Source organism: Terrapene carolina, unplaced genomic scaffold (assembly GCF_002925995.2).
Source record: "Terrapene carolina triunguis isolate 2854851 unplaced genomic scaffold, T_m_triunguis-2.0 Scaffold193, whole genome shotgun sequence".
NCBI lineage: Eukaryota > Metazoa > Chordata > Testudines > Emydidae > Terrapene > Terrapene triunguis.
The window spans coordinates 8,372,397-8,394,896 of NW_020664544.1; the positions used below are offsets into that span (position 1 = coordinate 8,372,397).

The window sequence follows — 22,500 nt, forward strand, 5'->3', positions numbered from 1 at the left end:
TGTTTATCTAGGTCTCAGAACAAGAGGGACAGAGCATTTAAAATAGAAACCTATGGCTGCAAGAGAGTTGGTCGGGGACTTGGGAGAGAAGGTGTATGTAACTGAAGCTACTTCAAATTGGAAGCCTAATATTCTTAGAAAAAAATTAATTAAATTTTGCCTTTTTAAGTATAATGCTACCTTTGGTTTTCACTCAATATCAAGATTGTCTCTCAAAGTAATGAGTCAGGGTCAGCTGATCTGGATCTTGACCTCATCAGCTCAGTCTGTTGTTACAGAACAAGGTGATGGTTGGACCTCACCAGTGTGCTGTTCAGTTTGTCACCTTCTCATTTGAAGGGTATTGCAGTTAGCTGATCAAAACAAGAAAACTACCATTCAAACTACCCGCCATGTTAAGACAATGAAAGAATTTTGCTATCCCTCCGCATAAAGCATCATGGTGACAGAGGTTCGGCCTCGCTCTCCTTTACCTTTCCACTTCAGAAAGGGAACTTGGATGAAACTAGAAGGCTCCCCCCACACCATACCTATCCTGCTCCTCTTACAAGAGTTGCAGTACCTAAGAATGACAACTAGAGCCAAAACAAGGTCTCCATTTGAGACACAGATTGGGCAACTTCTTTTAATTTAGACCCAACCCTGTATGTTACTTTAGGAAACTTTCCTTTACAGGGGCATGACTTGCCTTTGGACAGCAGACCAGCTGTTCTAACTGCTTCTATCACAGTCATCCAACAAGATCTGACAGTACAATGCTAATGCTTCTCTCCTTGCTCTTAGGAACAAAAGCTAGCTCGTCACTCGTTCACTTTCTCGAACTCCCAGGAAGACGAGCCAAATGCAAAAGAAACTCCAAGGTATAGGTTAGATACAGAATTTTGCTTAGAATTACAGTTGCCAATCAAGTAAGCTAGAAGGTGTGAAACCATTTTATTTTGGTTCAGATAGGAAGCTTTCTAGAGGAATCATTTGACTGGAAGTGTCTATCCAAAATGCATTCATTACAAGTCGCATTTTTTACTAAATGTTTTCCAAAATAGCTGTAGTCACGCTAGTATCTTCTCTCTGTGAATCTTGTCACCATTCAGTTAAGTAATACAGCGGTGGGAGACTCAATTCAGTTATGATCTAACTGAAGGCCCACCACAGGAACAACTGCCTCTAGCATCAGTTAAAATGAAAGACCTGTGCGACAAGTAATGGTACTTCACAGCACCAAGCGATTCTGACCAAATGGTCAGGGGCACATAGCCAAGGCAACACCTACAGCAACAGTTTTACTGCTAGGAAGCCTACAATGATGCTTATGACCCATCATCAACAGATCCTGCTTGGGGCTTATGGAAGTGGATCACATGTCAAAAATAAGAACTGGGGTGAAGAGCCTACTTAATAGAAACTTAGTCCAATATATAAAAACGTTCAAACGGTTTAGGGACAGTAACAGGAATGATTAAAAATTCCTGCAAAGGCGGTGGTTAATATTAATGTCTTTTCTTTCCACCTAGTTTTGCACTTACATCTATCAAACTAATTGGATGTGCTGCCTCAGCTGGCTGACAAACACATGGACATATGCAGCAACTTAAAACAGTCATTTAAAGCCTGTAATGCTCATTAACACAGTCAACAAACAGATATACAGAACTTTTTAATTGAGAAAAATATTAAAACCAAAACCCAGAAGGTCCAAAAGGCTGGGTGCGTCCCTTCGTTTTCTGAGTCTTGTAGGGACAGCCAACACCTGCCATTAACTCCTGTAACAGTTTCTTGGAACAGTAGATGCAAAGCAACAAAAGATACTGGCCACTTGAAACATGTTTGTTCTTACTTTAGAGGGGAGGGGAAGTTATAAAGCCCTGCCTCAGTTTGCCACAGACCAATAGTGTTACACTCTCAAGATCTCCAGACAGTTGTTGTAGCAGATAGCTATCCAGTCCGGCTGAGTCGATGCCCATTGTACATTGTTGATTTCCCCTTCTGCTGTGTAGGCCAAGATTGGGTCCTCAATGGCACGAGGCATTTGCTGGATATCCCAGATGAGAGCCTGATGGTCATCCGCTACAAACCGGTAAGAAAGAATTCGAATCAATCATCTCGGAAATAGGTAGAGGCATATTTACATGGCTAGTTGGAGGGATATAGTCTCAAAAGCAAGCTAAAATACAGAGTGAGAAGTCCAAATGAAAAAAAAAAACAAAACAAAAAAAAAACAAAGCTGGGCAATTCCCCCAAATATGGAGGAAATGAAGATCACATAAAATGAAACTCCTCCACTCCACCATAACCCCGCTCGTACAGCTCTTTAGATCACTACACATCTGTGATACAGTCTCAAGGGAAATGGTGGCAGCACCATCGATAGGCATATTTAAGAACCAGCACTTGGAGAAAGCACTGAATATACACTGGCAGGAACAATCTTGCATTGGCCAAGGGGATGGACTAGATGGAACCTAAGAGACCTTTCCTGTCTTTAACTTACATGGTTTTAAGCTTCGTGTCCAAGGAGATCTGCCCAATTTTCTTAGAAAATTAATACCGTTTTCTGACCACAGACATGGGTGCACAGCTCCCAATGACTTACATGAGAGCCCACACACTTAGCCAAAACCAAAAGCATGGTCTAATGGATGTTAAGAAGCCATATATTGAATCTCTCTACTGTGTGTGCAAATATATTACACCTTCAGCAAAAAAAGGGCCCTCCACAAAATATTCAGCCAATAGCAACACTAAATGCATCACAAACTAAAAATGCAGAATTTGAGCACTGTTAGCAACTATCGTTTTATTACAAGGCGAGAAAACAGCCCTTTGAATCAAGTGGTTAGCTGTTAGGGAATGCACCTACAGCTAATGAATGACTCCGACGTTCATGACGTAAGAAAGGTGTTGCCTCTTTCACAGTTCAGACATTGGGACACAGTCCCTCATTTTCAAGGCGAGACAGCCCAATATCCAAACTGCTTAAGAGGCAGCAGCTTCTCAGTTTCCCTGGAGAATTCTGGGAAATGGTGGAGGTAATAAAATGAGCCTCTATGACACCTGGATATATCTAGGGCCCTAGTCTTACTTTTTTTGCTCAAAGAGCTGGAGAGATTAGAGGTAGTGGAAATGATTGCAGGAGTCCCGGGATAGAGGTTCATACATTCAGAAAGCTCCTGGGGGACAAGACCAAAGAGGGAGGAGCTGAGAAGGAGAACAGATCTGTCCCCATGCTCACCTGCTGTACAGATATGACAGGAAGAGTGAGGCGCCCAGGCAATGCCATTCACACATGCTCTGTGGTTGTTTAACCTGGCAACAGGTGTGCAGGGAACTCTGACGTCTAGAATCACCACCTTCAGAAGCAAAAGTAAAAATGTTTATTCATTTGTTTCCTGAAGAAAAAACACCAAAAGAAAACAAGACATTTTGGCAGAATGTTATAAATACAGCACTGTCTCTAAAGACACACACGACTGACCAAAAGCGGTTTTGAAAGCAGCTAGAGAATCACTGTACACCTTGTGTAATATGTAACACAGGCAGAGTGAATTATGAAGTTACAATTCCATGGAGGAGTACTGGTGATGTCGAACTAAAGAAAAATCTACAGTGCCTTTTGGCGTCACTGGAGCAAGATGGAACTTAAGAGTATCACTCAGAGGCATAAGGACCAGTCTCAAAAATCAGCTACAGGTTAAAGGAGCCTTTCAACTCCTCAAGTTTGTAGCATCCCAACACCTACAGCTGCATATTACAGATGCAAATAAGTATACGGCCATATGAAATCAAGTCGGCTTTTATAAAGAAGCGTTAATATTGAAATTCAGCAAGTATGAGAACTTCAATACATTTGGAAAGTGAACAATGCAGTGAACAACTCCATAGAATAACTCATTACAGTACTTTTCTCAGAAGCTGGGCTTCTTGCAATCCGTATCTACAGCCCTGTCTCAGATACCCAATATTAAGCACATATGTAGTCCTCTTCTCCTCCTCCAACGTGCTTTACAAACACTGACTAATCAGTAAGCCCATCTAAAAAGTCCAACAGCCTATAGGGCAAATGCTCAGTGCCTCACCTCCATACCATCCATGGCCATTGTTGCAAGATAGTTGGGATCCTGCTTGTTCCAGCAGAGACGCAGCAAGGGATGGTGCTGTGGATCCTCATAGATAATGGTGCTGTGCTCCAGATGACGAAGGTCAAACATCCGCACTGAGCCATCTGCGCCAACTGACGCAAACATGTCTCTCCCGCCACCCGCGCGGCTAAATGCAATGTCATACACCTGCTCAGTGATAGGGGAGATAAGAACATGGCATTTTAACATTCATTTTGGCTCCCATTTCTCCATTTTCAACGAACGTGCCCTATTAATTCTTCCTCCTCCTCCCACCAGTTAGTGTTTGCAAACGCAAGAACAGCACACAGGCATGTCGAAGTAGTGACAGCACTGCTCTCTAGGCAGTTTGAAATGGGAGCATGCTAGGAGTGCTAACCACACAGCTGTGCCAGCTTCTTCATTATCTACATCTGGGCCTTTTCCTCTCCAATAAAAATATCACCATTACACAGCTGGACTGCATGTGCTACATATACTTACAGAGAAAAATACAAAAAAGTCTTAAGATCCAGTGTGGCACCAGTTTATTACCAGATATGTTCTCTGTCTGAGGAATGCACTAAGAGGGCTTTTCCATCTAAATAGTGTGTCATCACTAACTATTTACCATGTCAGGCATTTGATTTTACTAAGGAATTGCAATGAATTATAGCAAATACCACAGGTATCTTGGTGTAGAACAGGGATCTCAAACTCAAGTCACCACGAGGGCCACATGAGGACTAGTACATTGGCCCGAGGGCCGCATCACTGACACCTTTTCATATAAAGGTACAAAAGCCCCCCCCCTCCCATTCCATCCCCTCCATTGGGCCCCACCAAAACTACTAAAGACTCTAGTAATGCTCCCTGAAGTAAAGGGGCAGAAAGTCCCAGGGAATGAAGAACCCTTTCCCTTTCTCCCCCACCCCCATCAAAATGCTCACAGAGGCTTCCTCCGAAAGGCATAGGCAGCAAAGAACCCTGCTCTACTCCCTCATAAATGGAGCCAGGGAGCAAAAAAAAAAAATTTGTTTAAAAAAACAGGCAGTTAGAATAAGTCTTAGAAAAATGCTTATACTATACAGGCCTGATCCTACAAACCCGTAATTGTATGAGAAAGAGTCTGATATGATGTCCTAAGCATAAAAGGAACAAAGAAGGAAAGTCTAGAGGGTGCTGTCACTACAGGGTGATTTGGGTGCCTTAACTGTATGTTTCCATGTTTTGCTATCTTTAGGTTTCTTTTAACTTTAAACTTAAAAAAAAAAAAAAAAATTAAAAATGAAGAAAACTTTAAAAAGTTTTACCACCCTTAAATTACGAATATAGCTCTCAACTTTAAACTGGAGTTAAGTTTTGTCTGGCAACATTTTATAAATTTAATACAAATTAGAACAAAACAGCAAGCATATTCTACAGGTCCACCGTCTAAAATGAGTAAAAGCGAGTATGTAGAATTTTCAGGCTACAAGCAACTTAATTTTAGACAGATATGTAAGGTGGAATCCAAGTCTTTTTTCTAAATCCTCAGATTTTTCTGGAGAAAAATGGGAGTTCTGTTCATTCTATAGACCTTTAACAGGTTTAATGCGGACAACTGTATGAATGAGAAAAAGGAAGAGGAATATCATCACCTCTTTGTCATGTGCAATAAGCTGGGTCTTGACATGGCCCGATACCAGATTTACTCTTCCCAATACCTGCCCAGTCTCCAGACCCCAGATAGTACAGGTTGTGTCAATACTAGAGGTACCTGAAACAAAAAAGTGTCTGTTAATGGTGGTACTAACATAGATCTGCAGAAATGTCATCTTATCACTTATGGGATTAGTCTCAGATGTGCTTTGAGATCTCTGGGTGAAGAGAACTCTGCATGAGCAAAGTGTTATGATTAAAATGTTTGACATGCCTGAATTAAACTATGAATCACAGGCTGGATCTGGCCTGCACAACATGTGTGTGGCCCACATGACTCAGGTTGTGCAGAAATTTTTTAGTTAATTCTCTAGCCCTCATAGCTGTAGAGAAAGCCTTACAAAGATGAACCAAGCATAAAGCGATATCATGTCTGCCTGAGTGTACAGACAGCCTAAGATAAAGACTCAGTGGGGTGAACTCCCCTGCCCTATACAAAACTGACTGGAACATCAGCTCTAAAGTCCAACAAGGGTGGTAGTGAAGCCCTTCGGGGTGGGAATTGCTGCAAAAGAGGAAACACCGGAATAAATGTTACTACTGAAAGGAAGTATTGCCCCCTTGATCTCTGTTCAAACTTCCCCCTGATGCTAGTGGAGGTCCTGACTATGGATCAAGGGGAGTATACACCATCCTGGATTCATACCCCATCCCACAGATTATAATTAAATGATGAATTTAGCTCTCTGCTCCAAATGAGAGTGACACCTGGTTTAACTCCTGTTGCTGCAGAGGCATTTCATTGTAACAAACATGGTGCAATGGCACCTGTGGGGCAACGTTCTGTCCAACATCATCTGGCACAGTTCAGCCATTTGATTGTAGCTGAAGAGTCTGTGTATAAATTTAACACTATCAAAAGGTGCCAATCTGACAGCCCTGAAGACTGAAACCCTCTATTCAACATATAGGCTGAGCACAAGCAGCAGCCAGGGGAACACTCCCAACCCATGTGCACAACCCTGAACTGGAGATGCCTCCTAGGGGGTGGGGTGGGGGGGAGGAGAGAGAGAGAGAGAGAGTTCAGTCTCCATGGGCTGCTCTTTTGTGACATTTAAGGGAGCGGGTTTTTTGTGATGTAGAAACCTGGCCTCTGAACACCCATGAGCTGGTAGTAAGTTCTAGTCACTACTCACCTGGGCTAGATTCAAAATGGTCAATTTTATATGGAGTATTTAATGGGTCAGCAGTCTTACCTAGAAGATAAGGATCCACTTCATTCCAATCAAATGACGTTAACGGGGCACAAAAATCAGAGTTCTTATTATTGTTCAGCAAGCACTCCAGTCGGGTCTCAGTTTCACCCACCTTCAGGAAAAAGTTAAATACACAATTGCCTTATTGAATGGCCTGGATGCAAAATCCAAGAGGTGCCCCATAGAGCATAGGCCTTCAGAACTTCAAGTCTTAACTGTGTTTGACATTGGTTTCTTCCATAAATATCTATCTATTGTGAAGAACTTTCAGAGTGTTTGAAGTAAAACTGAGAAAGGTACATATGCTCTCCCCTAACAAGTTTCTGTTACAACAGCAACTACTGAGCCTTGCCATCACATTTAATAAGCTACTTTCATAATTCTGACACTGCTAGAATACTCAAGATACCTCACAGCCATTGTATTGTTATTCAGAGAGGGTTCTACGTTACTTTGAGACTGTAGGTAAAAGAACAAATTATCAACTATGTTGGCTTCCCCTCCTTCCCCCCCGGCAATATTGGTGAGCATAATGCTAGAGATAACATGCCTCAAAAGAAATAGGACTGGGAGAGAAGGGGATCAAAATGCAATGCAGTTAATGGCACATACGTGGTCCTTTTCAAGAGGCTATTTACTTACTCTCCACACACGCAGGTAATCACCGCTGGTTGCCAACAGGTCTGGATATACTCCCTTGGTGTCAGGAATCCACATGAGCTTTGTAGTAGGATATGGGTGATCAAAGGTGTTCCTGCAAATGAACTCTGAGCTCTCCTCATCTAAACCAACAAGCTGGACCTGTAAGAAAACGTCTATCAATTAAAAACTCACTTTTCTGCTTAGCAAAATAACCATGTATATAACAACAGTATTAAGACAACGTGTATAAGTGTTGCATTTTAAATGCTATATTAGCAATTAAGAGTCTATTAATGATATGCCAAAACAAACACCAGTGTTCATCTTGACAAGCTGCAAGATACCCCCCTCTCTTCCACCTTCTCAAATTTTAAGGAATACAGTCTATGGTAGGACACGAAAGATCTACTGCTAAATACAAGTCATTGATCTACCACTACCATTATATTTTGCACTTCTCTAGTACTTGCCAACCAAGTAAGTCCTCTAAAAGCATTTTGAGATAACAAAACCAAACCACTCAGCTCCTTCTGAGGTACAAAAGTATTAACTAATTTCATTTTATAGAAGGAGAAATTGGGGCACTGAGAGGTGAAGTGAGTTGCAAAGTCATAACCAGAACACAGATCTGTCCCCCAAATGATGAAAGCTATTTCTTCTCTTCCACCTATGCTGCTTTCAGATTGACAAAAAAATGTATATCAACTTTAAAAAAGGAAACATGCCCAGTCTTCCTACATATAAACCTCACAGAGTGCTTCCTGGTTTCAGTAGATGCATATGCATTACAGAAGCCTCTTTTCTAAGCATATGGGTTTAGCAAGGTAAGTGAATGAAAGTGACATGCTAGGGTGCCATATTTATTCTCTTTACATGACTTTAAATCAGTTTCCAATTCAGAAGATTCACCCCAGGTCTCCAACAGCAAAGTGCTTAAAAATCATAGCAGATGGTACAACACAACTGACGAAGTCAGAGTGACAGTATTACAAATAGTCTAAGACCTGGAAGAAGAAATCAAACTTTAAATTTTTCTGCTCCTTTATATCAAAGATTTTTAGCATGGTGGTCTATGAAATTTAGTATTGACAAGCACAAATTAAGGCACAAAGTGGGGAATAATTTGAATTTCTCAAACACTTCACTGCATTCTAAATTGGACTATGTCTACACTGCACACCTTGCAGCCGCGCTGTTGTAAGGTGCACTGTGTAGCCATTCTATCACCGGGAAAGCTCTCTCCTGGCGACAAAATAAAACCACCTCCAACGAGGGGCAGTACTTCGTCACCAGGAGGTGGCTCCTGCTGACAAAGTGCTGTCCACACCGGTGCTTTTTGTTGTTAGAACTTTTGTGGTCGGGGGGGGGGGGGGGGGTGTTTCACACAAAAGCGACAAAAGCTTTAACAACGGAAGTGCCAGGGTAGACAAAGCCTTAGATATAACACAGGGGGGAAAATCCTGGGTATTTTTGTGGCCTGCTCAATGAAAGTCTCTGCCTCGTCCTCCATGGGCTAGAGGTGAATGCTACAGCTAATCAGGGCCCTGCTGGCTTAGATAAAAGGAGCTGCCTGGCCTTAGCTATTCAGTTCCTGGCTGGGACCAGAGGGGGCAAGGAAGGGTGCTGCTCTCTGGAAAAAGGAACTTGAGGGTATATCCAGAGTTTGTTTTCTGGCTGCACTTTGCACAGCTCAGTTTTCAGAGAGAGAATCTAAGAACCTTAACCCTGAGATTAGGGTGAACCTAAAGGGGCCAGATAGCAAGAGGCTCAAGGAAGAGACAGCAATTAATTGAAACAAGCCATATATGGCTGTTTATAGGGTCCATCAGCTGGAACCTGGAGTAGTGAGTGGGCCCAAGTTCCCCTACTGGCCACAGGTAAAGTGATATAAACCCCAAGAAGTGACAGAGCTTATTTGGGAACCTGAACAAAGGGCCGAATTTAAAGGCCGCAGAGCCCTCTGAGGGCAAACAGACTGTTTATTGGACCCTAATACCGTAAAAGGGGTTTGGGATGGGGCATCTGCCCCACACTAGCCCATAAAGGGTTAACAGAACCCTAGGGAGACTGTGCAGGAGACAGCCAATTGGAGTGGAGCAGCCCCTCAATACCAGGCAGGCTCATATAAGAAGAGCAGCAGGGCAGAGCAGGTCAGTCACTCCCTGGAGCTTGGAGGACTGGCTGCCTTACAGGCAGAGGGCAGATAGCACCTTGGACAGAGCAGTGCTGGGCAGGATCAGAGGAGCGAGAGTGAGCTCTGGGCTGACTGCTGGCATGCTGAGACCCTGAGACAAGAGTGGAGAAGATGCTGGGGCTGCGGTAAAGTGGCCCAGGGAAGTAGTCTGAGGGGTGGGAGGGGACGCAGCATGTGGCTGCCACCTACAGGGTCCCTGAGCCGAGACCCGGAGTAGTGGGTGGGCCTGAGTCCTCCTCGTACACCAGTAACCACTGAGGAAGTGGCTGGACTGCCATTCCCCTGGAAGGGGGGAGAACTGAGTGTGACACAGCCGGAGGGCTGTGTCCTGAAGAGGACGTTGCGGTCCTTGTGGTGACATGGGTCCAGGAGCAGAGGTGACAGTGGGTGAGACACCACCAGAAGACGGTGCACTGCATAGCTGATCCCCGGGACATCCAGCAGGAGGCGCCGCAGTGGTGAGTCGCACCCCGTTGCAGGGTTCATTTGGACTTTGTGGCTTGGCTGGAGTGCCAAACCACAGAAGACCCACCAAGGTCAGTCAGCAACCTGCTGAAGGCATCAGGGGCGAGAAGACTGCAACACTATACTCAGCCCCAGGCACTCAAACAGGAGCATGCCCCTTCAGTTCCTCTCAGTTCTTTCCCACTTTCTTCCAGCTCTCAGGCAGAGAGAAGGCTTATTACAATAACTTTTCTAAGCAATGGTTTACTCCTGAGGGCATTCTGCACCAAACACGTAAAAATTCTGCACCGAAAATAAAAATTCTGCACACAATATTTTAAAATTCTGCAAATTTTATTTGTCAAATAAATGTGGAGGCTCCTGCATGGCATGGGGGAGCACAGGCCATTGGCTGCACAGAGGTGGGAGATCACTCTACAGCTTCCCTAGGGACATGGACTCAGCATCCAAACCTGACACAGCGCAAGCACCAGGCCTGCCCCTCTGCATTAGGTGCACCAGGTGTGGGCAGGCAGGCTCAGCCCGGCAGGATCCAAGTGTGGAGGGGCTTAGTGGAGGGGGGGGGCGGGGGAGGAGCCAGGTGTGTGGGGGGGGGTTCTGCGTGGGACCATCTAGGTGTGGGCGGCTCAGCGGGAGATCTGGATGCAAAGGGGGTTCTGGATGCAATGGTAATGGAACGCTGCAGGGGGTTCCAGGTGAAGGTAGGGTAGGATGCTGGGGGAGTAGAACTCAGTGGTGTGGCAATCCAGGTGCAGCTGGTTGGGGCACAGTGGGGTGGAGATCCGGGTGTGGGTGGCTCATCGGGGTGGTCCAGGGTGAATGGAGCTCGTCAGGGGGGTTCTGGATGCGGGGGGTGGGTGGATGAGGCTCTGCAGGAGGGTCCTGGGTATGAGGGGGTCTGGATGGATGACAGATGGGGGAGCAGCTCCCCTGCAGCTGAGGAGCCATGGGTGCAGGAAGTGGGGGGACAGGGGGGAGTTTGCAGAGCTTCCTGCAGCTGGGGGAGAAATCTGCGGGTTGGTCTGACCTACTCCTGGATGCCGTGCAGGCAAAGAGGAAGTCCCGTCCTCCCCAGCCCAGCCGGGACTAGTGCTGAGCTCAGCACAGGGTAGGAGCCACCAGCCAGGTCTTCCCCATTCCCACCCCCTGCCCTACAGTGATTTACCTCTCTGCCAGCTGCCATGGGCACCCAAAACATACTGCTGGGGAAGGTCACATGACTGCTCTTGTGGCTTCCCTTTGCTTCCCCATCAGTCATTTTTCTGGCACCTAATGCCATCAGCAAAGAAATCTATGGGGGACATAAATTCTGCACATGCGCAGAATTCCCCCAAGAGTAATAGTTGTATATTTGCCATGGCAGCCTATGTTGTCAAACACAGTTACTGAACACAAAAAGCTTTCTTAATGCAACATTACTTGATTTTTAGCAGTGCAAGCTTAATCAAGAAATAAGAGCTAAGATTCTTACAGCACTGCTAGCTTGGCCACACTGCACCTATTCGCTATAACACTGACAGACTCTAAATACATTCTATGGGTGCAATACCCAAGATCACTTATTCACTGATGCTTCAAAAACTCCCGCATCCCAATCTGGGTCTACGCTGGTTATGTCCTATGTATGTATCTTGTGAACCTTGTAACCGATACTTGTAACCTCTCATAACTTAAGCCTGACCCCAGATGTACAGTACCTTCCTTCTTAAATTGTATAAATTTGATTTTAAAGAATAGCTTTAAAATTTTTATGTGAAATATATTTAATAAAGTTTCACATGCTCTGGACAAGTCAATATTCCTGTTCATTTCTGAAGCTAATTTTAGATTAGAAACTGATTTAACATTAAAATTTTCTCCTTTACATTTTCTCCATCCCTGGAGTCTAAATGTCCCCCCTCTAAGCTGGTTTAAGACCTTCAGGTCAGTTGAGTGCTTGAACTACTTATATCAGTGAGTACTTTAGATGCAATGCATGGATATACAGTGCAAAGTTTTCTATTGCATACAAGCAAAAAGCCAACTTCTATTTGTAAATTAATATCCACTTTCTTTCAAACTTGATTATGGACAGTTCTCAATGAGTACTATTTACCTGCCAAAAGGTAACTATTCAGCTATTGGAGTTGTGTGTAAAAAAGTGTCTTTTTTTAAAAAAGAGTTTTGTTTTTCCACTGTTTAATTAAGAAGCTGTAGGGATTTTGCCCAAGCTCCCGCATCTTAACCCTCCTGACCCCCAGACACCACACACTGAAAAACTTCTGCCTCAAAATATGAATTTTCCAAAGAAAGTTATGAGTAAAGGAAGGTAAGATTGCAAGACAACTTGTCCCTAACTGAATGAATCATTGCCAAATTAATTCAACGGGATTTACGCAGCCATACGACAAAGTTATTTCTAGCTTAGAACTAATCTGAAACAGACAAACATTGTTACAATAAAAAGAGCATCTTGCTACTCCGGAAGGCAGACTCTTATCAGAGTATTCAGACCTTCCCTCCTCTGAACCCTCCCAGGTCTCTCACCTGATTAGTTATACCAAGGTCTTGTTTGCCAGACACAATGGTCTCAACAGAACAGAAAGATTACGAACACCTTGGGAAAGGAGGTTGTATGTTACCCTGAAATGTTCGTAACTCTGAACAAAACGTTACGGTTGTTTTCAAAAGTTTACAACTGAACAATGACTTAATACAGGTTAGAAACTTTACTATGAAAAAAATGCTGCTTTCCTTTTTTTAGTAGTTTACATTTAACAGTACTGTGCTTTTTTTTGGGTCTGCTGCCTGATTGTGTACATCTGGTTCCAAATGACGCATGTGGTGAACTGCTAAGTTCGTAACTGTGGTGATCGTAACTCTGAGGTTCACGCTGCAGGGAGAGTATGAATTGATGCGGACAATCTGGCTAGGTTACTGACCAGTATCTCTGCTTTAGTTTTTGGTTTAGATTGCAAAGAAGATTGTGATAAGACCACTTGGCAGATCTATTGCTTCAAATCAGCATTTCCTAGACGTGAAAACTGAGCCTCCCCTTCAAGAAAATGAAAACAATCCATCCCTCTTTAACCCTGCCAAGTGTTGGTAAAGGCTTAGCCCCAGATGAGTGGAGACAGATTGTGCCATTTTCACAGCAGTACTTCCTTTCTTGTAGGCCTTGTGGCTAGATCACTAGATTAACTCAGGAGACCAGAGTTCTATTCCTGGCTCAGCCACCTTGGGCAAGCCACTTCACCTATGCCTCGGTTTCCCCATCTGTAAAATGGGGATAATGATATTAACTGCTTTGAGATCTACTGATGTAAAGTGCTCTAAAATCTAGGTGTTTTATGCTTTGAGTAATGAAAGTTTACAGTGGTGACATCTGAGTCTGTACCCACTGAAACAAATGGGGCAATTCACAATTTGATTATTGTATCGAACCCCCTGCAAACTCAAGATGGATAGGACTACAGTTAACCTTGAAAGTGTGACTGAAATGTCTCTTTACAACTCTGACAGCTAAAAATCTTGCTTTTTTTTTTTTTTATTAAAGTGAAAGCTGAAACTGTGGAGAAAAATTAAGAGTCCTATCTATAGCCCTGGCTAATCATTCATGCCTCTCACTTGTAAACAGTGCCTTAAACGAATCCAGAAACGTATTGGGTGCAGAATGTGGCAGTCTACCGGAGTGGAGGAACACCACTGAGTAACACCAAGTGACAGCTCACACCACTGCTTCCTATTGGTTTCCAGTCTGAACCTCAATTGTTTACCTACAAAGACCTAAATGATTTGGGATGTTGCAATCAGCTAAGCTCCCTGGGTCCAAAATAACTCATGTCTGTTGGCCTTCACGGCATGCTGCAAGAAGTGCACCTATTCCTATGGACTGCTACAGATGGTGGGGCTTGAACTGCCTCAGGCAGGGAAATGATAAATTAGGTTTTATAGGGGGTTATATTATGTTGTCTGTCAAGGTTGGGGGGGTAAACTGCTGTTGTATTATTCATTTTGTATCTTGCATCAGGAATGCCCTTTTAGAAGAAATCCAATCCAATACAAATCAGATAAGAATCTGTCCTGCTTTCATCCACTGTAGGCAGTTCTGCTGTAGTGAATATGAGGAGCATTGAATCTTTTAAAAAGCACCAGACTTATTTTTCTTGTAAATAAGGAAGAGATAGGAATATTGGCATGCTTTTAGCAAATCTACCTTCCTAAAAATAGTAACAAAATGGATGATATTCATTAGTGTTGACTTGTAATGCATTAGAAACACAGGGGAAGCAGAGAAGTCAATGTTCCCCAAAGCAAGGGGAATAAAATTAAGAAAAATATTGTTTTGAAGCTTAAGAAGCTTTAAAGTTTATGAATATGAAAAGTCATGTTAGTTTTAACTTTTCCTTTAAATGCTGCTGACTGTACCTCAATTTTTTTTAGGTCATTAGCCTACCTTGTGTGATTGGCAAGTAAATTTGCCACCTCAGATAAGGCACATGTAGGGTGACAGTTTTCAGACCTGCCCTATAAAGCTATCCTCCTCCTGTCCCTGAAACTAATCAGTTATCAAACCAAGAACGGTCATGTACTTTACAGTCCCAAATTACAAAGCTCCATTTAACTGAAACTTAAATAAGTTCTTTCATGATCCCTGAGGTTATATCATACCCATGAATAGATATGGACTAGATCTGAAAGAGCCACTTTCCAACTAGCATGGCCCCAATAGAGTTAGCTGGCATCTGCACCACTGGAGGACAAACTTCCCTCCATTTTCCTAAATGTTTCCTTGCAACATTCAGCGAACTGGATTATATCATTATCACAAGAGTCTCAGTGGGGTAACCACCACCACATCCCAGTACTCATAGGTTTTGTTTGCAATCAAGAGTGAAGAGGTGTCAGAGACCATGCAGAGCAAAGACACAAAGTACAGGAGACACTACCATTACTCTAAGAAATAGCACTACCAATACTCTAAGCAACAGCTACAGTTTTATTTAATGAAGACTGCAATCTCCCTGCCACCATTAGGTATTTTTTTACATGGGTAACTATTGACGTTTGTTAGCACCATGAAACTGAAAACCTATACATGATGTCAACACGTCTGGCAGTGTTTGATCAAGATCCCTTTTGAGGAACAGCCAAATGTGAAGTTTGAAAGTCTTGTTTCAATTTTTAAAAGACTGAAAAAATATGTATCTTCATTTATTTCTACAGCAGTATCAGGCAAACAGATTTGCACCCCACCCATCATGCTCTCTATTTTCAATTCTACATGGAAGTCTCCCACTCTCCAATACTCAGAGGGAATGGAAAACAATGGGATAGATGCAGGGCCGTTATAGCCCACTTGGGAATATCCCCAGGACACGGGTAAGTCTACCAAATGTTAGAGCCACTTTAGAAATGGCCCAGACTTAGGGAAGTGCAAAGATGGCAAAGACACCTTCTTATCTCCCAACCCCCTTCACATAAGCGGCACCTTCTGTTACCTGTCAAGAGTCACAGCACAGAACCTTGCCCATGCGCTTTTAATCAATCCTACCACTTCTAGTCCAATCCCCATTTGAGTTTCTTATTTTAGATCCTTTGCATACGCAGTGCTAGAGCATCATATTTACAATAGATTGTTACCTGACAAAATGCATATAGCTAGAGAGTGCAGCTGCCTTTTTTAATCCGATGCTTTGGATTTAATTATGAGACCATTGTTCTTTTAGCCTCTCAGATTTTGGTCAGTTTGATGGTATTGACAGGTTACTGTTAGATCACGGACAGAGTATCAGAAGATAAGCATATTGAGACAGTTCTGGTACAGCAGAAGCCATTGAAAACTCACCCTTTGCCAACCACAAATACAAAATTACCATAGAAACATACTAAAGTACTGGGTTAACACTGGTATCTCAGATACCAAACCGTGAAAAATGGTTGACAAATGCGCACAATGGCTGTCATTGCATTTTTCAAGAAGTGTTTCCCCTTTGTCCTATAAAGCTTTAACTTTCAGATGTTTTGGAATTAGCCACTGTAAGGGGCTTCCAAAAGTGTTCGTGTTTTCCCTCCCGCCTCCCAAAGAACTCAAACCAGATAACTGGATTTAATTAGCATTTAAAAAAAAATCTTTGGGTTGAAACCAAGCTGGAAAGTTTCAGGTCAAGAGACTTTTTGGAGGAAGCTGCAATTGTCATTACATTCATTCATTATCTGCCACTATGACAAAGACCAAATCTCTCTCGACCCAAAAATGAGCATTAACCCAACACAACTTAGTTTATTTTCCTCCCTACTACCACCCCACACTCTTAGAAGAGAAACTTGCACATCTCTCTGCAAGTTTACCACCTGCTATTACAACACCTAATATTATTGTAACTGAAACACACTTTTTTCAGTCCATTCAATAGCCCTCTGTATAGTCAGTTTCCTCCTGTTTGTATGGGTCTTTCACACAGAAATGGGAGATTTAAAGGGGAAAATGCAATTGTAAAGTGACAAAAGTTGGCATGGGAATGCAAGGGAGAGTATAGTGCCATAAGATATTTTAAACTAATTTTGTAACAAATGAATGGTTTTCAAGTTGACAGTCTCAGTGCCATTTGTGCTCCCATGGCCCCAACATAACTCACCAACTGTGAGTGTGACACACATACAGCCTGCTGGTTAAAACAACTACACATCACACTTAGTGCTCTGGTCATCTACAGTGCTATCCATGGAGGCAACAATTTAGCCATTGTAGAGGATGCCTCCCCAGCCCCCAAATTGCCCCCACCTTGTTACATTTCTCCACAAAGTTGTAAGCCATCCCACTCCCCTACACCAACTCTGTTGTACTCTTCCCTGCTTGGAGGCTTCCCATTATACAGATCCGCAAAAGGACTATGCATCCTGACCCCCAGCCTGGCTTATCTAAGAGGGATATTCATATAAAACAGCTGAAGTTATAGCACTTATGAGCTTGCTGCCTAGTAAAAAAATACATTGCCTGTAAGAGGGATTACATGGGCTGCCCCTGGAAGATGAGGTCTCTTATTTAAATCTGGAAAGGGCATACAGAAGCTATAGCACACCTTGTGAGGAACAGAGAGGCGATTCCTCTCCTAGAGGGCCCTCGGAGAAAGAGCTTGCATGGGGGAAAAACTTCCTGTGTCCTGCAAAACCTTTCCCACAACAATGAAGCCTTCAGAAGCAAGGTACTGCATTTTTAACATGAAGCCATCAGTATTCCATACCACTGAAAACTGACCCCAGCCCAAACTTTCTAATGCTAGGAAAAGAAGAGGGATTTCCACCGAATATCCTAGGAAACGCCGCACAAAAAACTCTGTGAGGAGACTGTGATGGCCAACTGGGGGCAGAGTGAGGCCTAACCTTAACTCTGCCCCCGCGATCCCACCGCCCTACCCTTAACTCTGCCCCCACGATCCCACTGCCCTACCCTTAACTCTGCACCCCCCCCCGCCCCCCGCCCCCACCGCCCTACCCTTAACTCTGCCCCCGGCCCCCGCGATCGGACTAGCCTTCTGCGCCCCCCACGGCCGGCCCCGGGGGCGAGCCCGCCCCCCACGCACCTTGTTGTTGTACTCCTCCACGAAGCTGCCGAGCGCCAGGCGGAAGCGCTTGTCGGGCCGGACGCTCCAGTTCATGGCGTACACGGTCCAGGGCGCCTCGTACTTGTAGATCTCCTTCCGCTTCCCGTGCAGCGACATGGCGGGGCCGGGGGGCGCGGGCGGGGGCCACGGGCAGCCGGCGCGGGGCCAAGGGCCCAGGTGAGGCGCGCGCGGGGCGGGGGGGGGTGTCTCGCTCCGAGCGAGGCCTGAGAGACGCCGAGCGGGGCCTACGGAAGCCGAGGGCAGATGGGCCGAGCGGGGGACGCGGGTGGACGGCGCCGCCGGCTCCTGGCCCCGAGTCCCGGCTTCCAAACCCGGAGGCCCTGCGAGCCGCGGCGGAGGCCGTTTGGGATTCGGCCCCTCACACAACAGGAGCGGAAACCACGCGGGCTGCCCCGCCCGCTGCGCGTCCATTGGCTGAGTCGACCGCCACTCAGGGCATCCCGTACAGCCGTTGGGTGGGAAACCTGCCAGTCAGAAGCGTTCCGGTCTCTTATTGGCCACTGCACCGCTCATTCTAAGCAGGCGCGCGCCGCGTTAGTAGAATCATCTGCCACTCCGTTCGTTCCCGCCCCAGAAGGATGGGATGCTCTTTCTCTACATCTCATTGGCTGCGATGGGTCGCAGTGGCCTCGCCCCTTCATGAGGCGGGACCGTCTAGCTCCCTGTCCTCCTATTGGCTGGACAAAAGTGTCAGTCAGGGGTGAGCTGTTGGGCAGTAGGCGGGGTTTGGGGCCCGGCAGGGGTTAGCAGGGCAATTTGAGCCTTAGCTTTAGACGTATCCTGCAGTGAGAGGGGTTCGAATCCCAGCTCCGACAACTAGGGGCGCTGTAAACACCCTGGGCCAGATCCGGCTCCTCTAAGGAGCTCAGCTCCCATTTAAGCAGTAATATAAGGGCAAGATTTTCAGCTGTGCCAAGCAGCCCATCTGCTGAGCAATTTTGAAAACCATGCCCCAGGTCAACCCTTGTAGGTTTATTCAAAGGGCGGGTGAGGCAGCATGTCGCTGCTGGGCTGTGGGAGGAAAGAGTCCATACTGCTTAGACTCAATGAGTGTATCCCAACATGGATGGAAACACATTTCCTTATGCTAGGGACATTTTTCAAAAGCTTTGCACCATTGCCGACAGCTCTCCTAAGGCATTGGAGGAGAAGCAGAGAAAAGTCTAATTTGTATGGGGCCAGATTCTCAAAAGATTGCAGCACCTGTTTAGGCAGGTACCAATGTCAGTGGCCAGATTTTTGCCTAGGAAATAACCTCAGTGTCCTTGGCCAACATTTCTCATTCTCCCACTGTTGTGGTGTGGAAGGTAGCTACTGCCCTCTGCCTCACAAAGGCCAAGAGAGAGGTCATAGGCCAGCTGGGGAGGGGACGATATAACATCAGTCGTGAGATTTGTTGTGATCTTTGTTAGCCAAAAAGGAGCGATTTGGATGAGAGAGGGAGAGTGGCACTGCTGATATGCAATGGCGGCAAACAGAAACCCCTTTCAAAGTTCTTCTGAAAAGTGGCTAAAATGGCCCCTCATGTTCTGATCAAGCCCGTTCACTCTTGTTACACCCAAGAGAAGGGACTCGGGCTTCCGCAGCTGCCTTCATTCAAGTGCCAGGTTAACCGTTATTCTCAGGACTTTTCTAAATAATAGGACTGGGAGTTGGCACTCCTGCGCTCTGCTCCCAACTTTGCTACCGGATCCCTGTGTGACCCTGGGAAAGTCACTTCCCCATTCTGTGCCTCAGTTTCCCATCTGTAAAATGGGGATAATCTAGCATGGAATAAGATAGTGGTGTCCTGTCTGTCATGTAGAGCTTCTGGGGCAGGGAACATCTTTGTTTCTTGTCTGTACGGTGCTAAGAACAAAGCAGCCATGAGTCTTGACTGGGGTTCCTAGGTGCATAATAATAATAATAAATGATTAAAGTATTTGCCATTTACATAAGGCTTTTCCTGTTCTAAGTGCTTTACAAGCTGCTCATTACTGTAGTTCTCATAACTGCCCATGAGGTGGGGGTAGCACCATTTTCCTCATCTTGCAGATAAGGAAACCGAGGCACAGATCGAGGTAAGTGACTGGGAAGATCTTGCAGCAGGTCTGTGACAGAGCTGGCATTCCCGATTCCACCTACGTGACTTCCCTGTGGGTTTCTGCAGCGGCACACGGAGGAAGGATTTGGGCATGTCACTTGACAAGAGGCTGGAGCCATTTACAGGCACTATGAATCCACAGGAGTGGGGCTCTGGGACCCACAGGCTGTATCTACTAGCCTGCATTCCATAACCCTCCATGGAGTAGGTGCCTCTGGTGCAGTGCTGTCCTGAGCAGGCACAGTTCTTCCTCAGGCTTTGGTCACTTTTCCTGGCCTGGGACTAAAATTCTCTTCAGTTCTGTGAGATCTACCGCGGACAGGTGCTGAACAGACAAAGCAGGAATTCCTATGTGTACGTCAGGGTCATTGAAATACAAGCAGCCCCGTTGTAAGCATTTCTCATCCCTTCGAAGAGACACTGAGGAACAGAGGAATTGTCAAGTCCATCTCATCCAGCATCCTGTCCCTGACAGTGCCCAGAACCAGCTGCTTCAGAGGAAGGTGCAAGGAACTCTGAAGTGGCTCATGATGGGAGAACCTGCCCATAGGGGCAGTTTCTTCCTAAACTCATCGGTGGTTGGTTAGCTCGCTGTCTGTGGGGAGGACTGGTAGCACGTTAACGCTGCTGTGTGGATGAAAGACCCGGCCATGTGCCAGCCCCCAGAGATCCTAGGGGAGCTCAGTTGCCTTTTGCCTCTCCGGGCGGAGGCAGGAGCCTTGTGGGAGAAAAAATGCCTGCGGCTGGAATGTCCCTGCTGCTGCAGAAAGATGAAACCGAAGTTGTCCTGAAATAGATCTAGCTGCGTGGTTGGAGAGAAAGAGAGAGAGAGAGAGACAGAGTGTGTGTGTGTGTGCACATGTGTGTGTGTGCGTGTGTGTGCGCGCGCGCAGCAGGGGCCTAGGACACGGGGCTGGAGTGAGAGACACAACAGCGACAGGTGCTGCAGCGTGGGGGCAGGTTGAAGGGTACGTTCACACTGCAAAGGAAGCTGGGATTGCAGCGTGGGCAGGCATCCTGCCACTGGCTTTAATGAGAAGGGCAATGGTGGTGGGGAAGTGGCAGCGTGGGCTCCTGTGCAGGCTAGTCACCCCAGCACAAGCCTGCCCCACTCAGGTTGCTGCCCTGCGCCAGGATCCATGCCACAGCATCTTCACTGCTCTCTTCAAACACGCCTAGCCTATAGATCCCCTTTGCCCCGCCGTGGCGCAGCTCAGAACCCTCCCCTGTACACACACCTCGACCACAGAACCTCCCAGGTACACTCCCCCCCAGCACATCCCCCCTGCCCAGTCCCTTCTCCCCACAGTGCTTTATGGCGTTGAGATGGCGCCATCCCCTTCACAGCTCAAGCAGCAGCAGTGCGAGGTTCCCAGGCGGAAGGGCTCTCCCTCCTCCTCCCCCGAGCAGCTGTGGAGAAACCAGACTGCGGGCAGGGGTTGCTGCACAAACTCCCCTTCCCTTTTGCACGGCTGCATCTGCCTTCTGCCTTCTCCTGCTACGGGAGAGCCCTGGGCACCTGCTGAATCCTGCGGCGCAGTTTCCATAGCGACGTTGCTCAGGTATAGCCAGGACATCAGTCATCGGGGTGCCGGCTGTGAGGGCACAGCCAGACTCCTCCTGGCTGCAGCTTAGCGAATTCTCTTCTCTGAGCCCCACCACGCCCTTTAATGCAAGAGCTGCCTTGGCTCCAGCTAGCGGTTCACTGGCACACTCTCTCCGCCCTGAGTGACTAGGGTGGCTATGAATGAATAGCCAGCACGGAGTCAGTGTTGAACCAATGCCCCAGCATGGGGTTGCTGGAGGAGCTGCAGAACCCAAAGTGTTGCCATGGGTAAGAGGAGGGCGGATCGGCTCGTGTTTCTGGCCAAATTCCCATCTCAGCAGCTGTCTCTTCACTGCCCTGCGCCTGGTCTGGTCATTGATGCCTGCACAAACAGGTGCGTGCACACTGCAGGATCAGACTGGTACCACGTGACACCCAGGCAGCACGCATGTGGATGCCAACAAATGGCACAAGGAAGGGAGAATCAGAGCATGTTTTCACACCACCTTCCTCCCCATCCTATCTGACCAGCCACGGTGCCAATTCCAGTAATATCCTGCCCAGCTACAGTTCAACCTGCCATTTCAGTCGGAGATGAGGTTTTTCACTTCCTGTCCTAAACTCTTGAGGAGTATTAAACAGCTGCCATGTTCCACCCAAGTGGTGGCTGCATTTCATTGGTGGGTGAAATAATTCTGGTGCATACATGCAGTGTGTAAAGTGCTTTGGGATGAAAGGGGGTATATCTCATTGCCCAGTTCCATAGGGTAGCTCATGGACTGTACCATGTTACTGTACACACATTTTCTCCTACTTACTGATACCCATGGCTGGCTCATCCACGGGGATTGAACCGGGGAACCTTTAGATCTAGAAGCATTAGTCTCTCTCGCGTGAGCTAAAGGAGAAAACATCTTGGTACGAAGGCCATAGCAAATTCACTCTCCTCTGTATGTTATCCAGCCTCTATGGAGT

General features: G+C 46.0%; 1 protein-coding gene across 1 annotated transcript; it reads right to left on the bottom strand.

Annotated features, from left to right (window-relative positions):
• Positions 1 to 1,588: 1,588 nt before the first annotated feature.
• DCAF7 (DDB1 and CUL4 associated factor 7) lies at positions 1,589 to 18,259 on the bottom strand. Its single transcript, XM_024201201.3, has 7 exons — positions 17,855 to 18,259; positions 7,634 to 7,792; positions 6,992 to 7,103; positions 5,735 to 5,853; positions 4,074 to 4,283; positions 3,230 to 3,347; positions 1,589 to 2,064 (listed from the first exon to the last, which is right to left on the bottom strand). Exons 1-7 carry the CDS (start codon positions 17,990 to 17,992, stop codon positions 1,892 to 1,894), a joined length of 1,029 nt encoding a protein of 342 aa, XP_024056969.1. The 5' UTR covers positions 17,993 to 18,259; the 3' UTR covers positions 1,589 to 1,891.
• Between the last annotated feature and the right edge of the window lie 4,241 nt (positions 18,260 to 22,500).

Excerpts from the sequence above, each read along its gene's own strand:
- DCAF7 (XM_024201201.3), bottom strand. The coding sequence starts at position 17,992 with ATGTCGCTGCACGGGAAGCGGAAGGAGATCTACAAGTACGAGGCGCCC. Across the intron at positions 7,793-17,854 it reads TGGAGGAGTACAACAACAAG|GTCCAGCTTGTTGGTTTAGA; the intron begins GTGCGTGGGGGG and ends GTTTTCTTACAG. Across the intron at positions 7,104-7,633 it reads ATTACCTGCGTGTGTGGAGA|GTGGGTGAAACTGAGACCCG; the intron begins GTAAGTAAATAG and ends TTTTTCCTGAAG.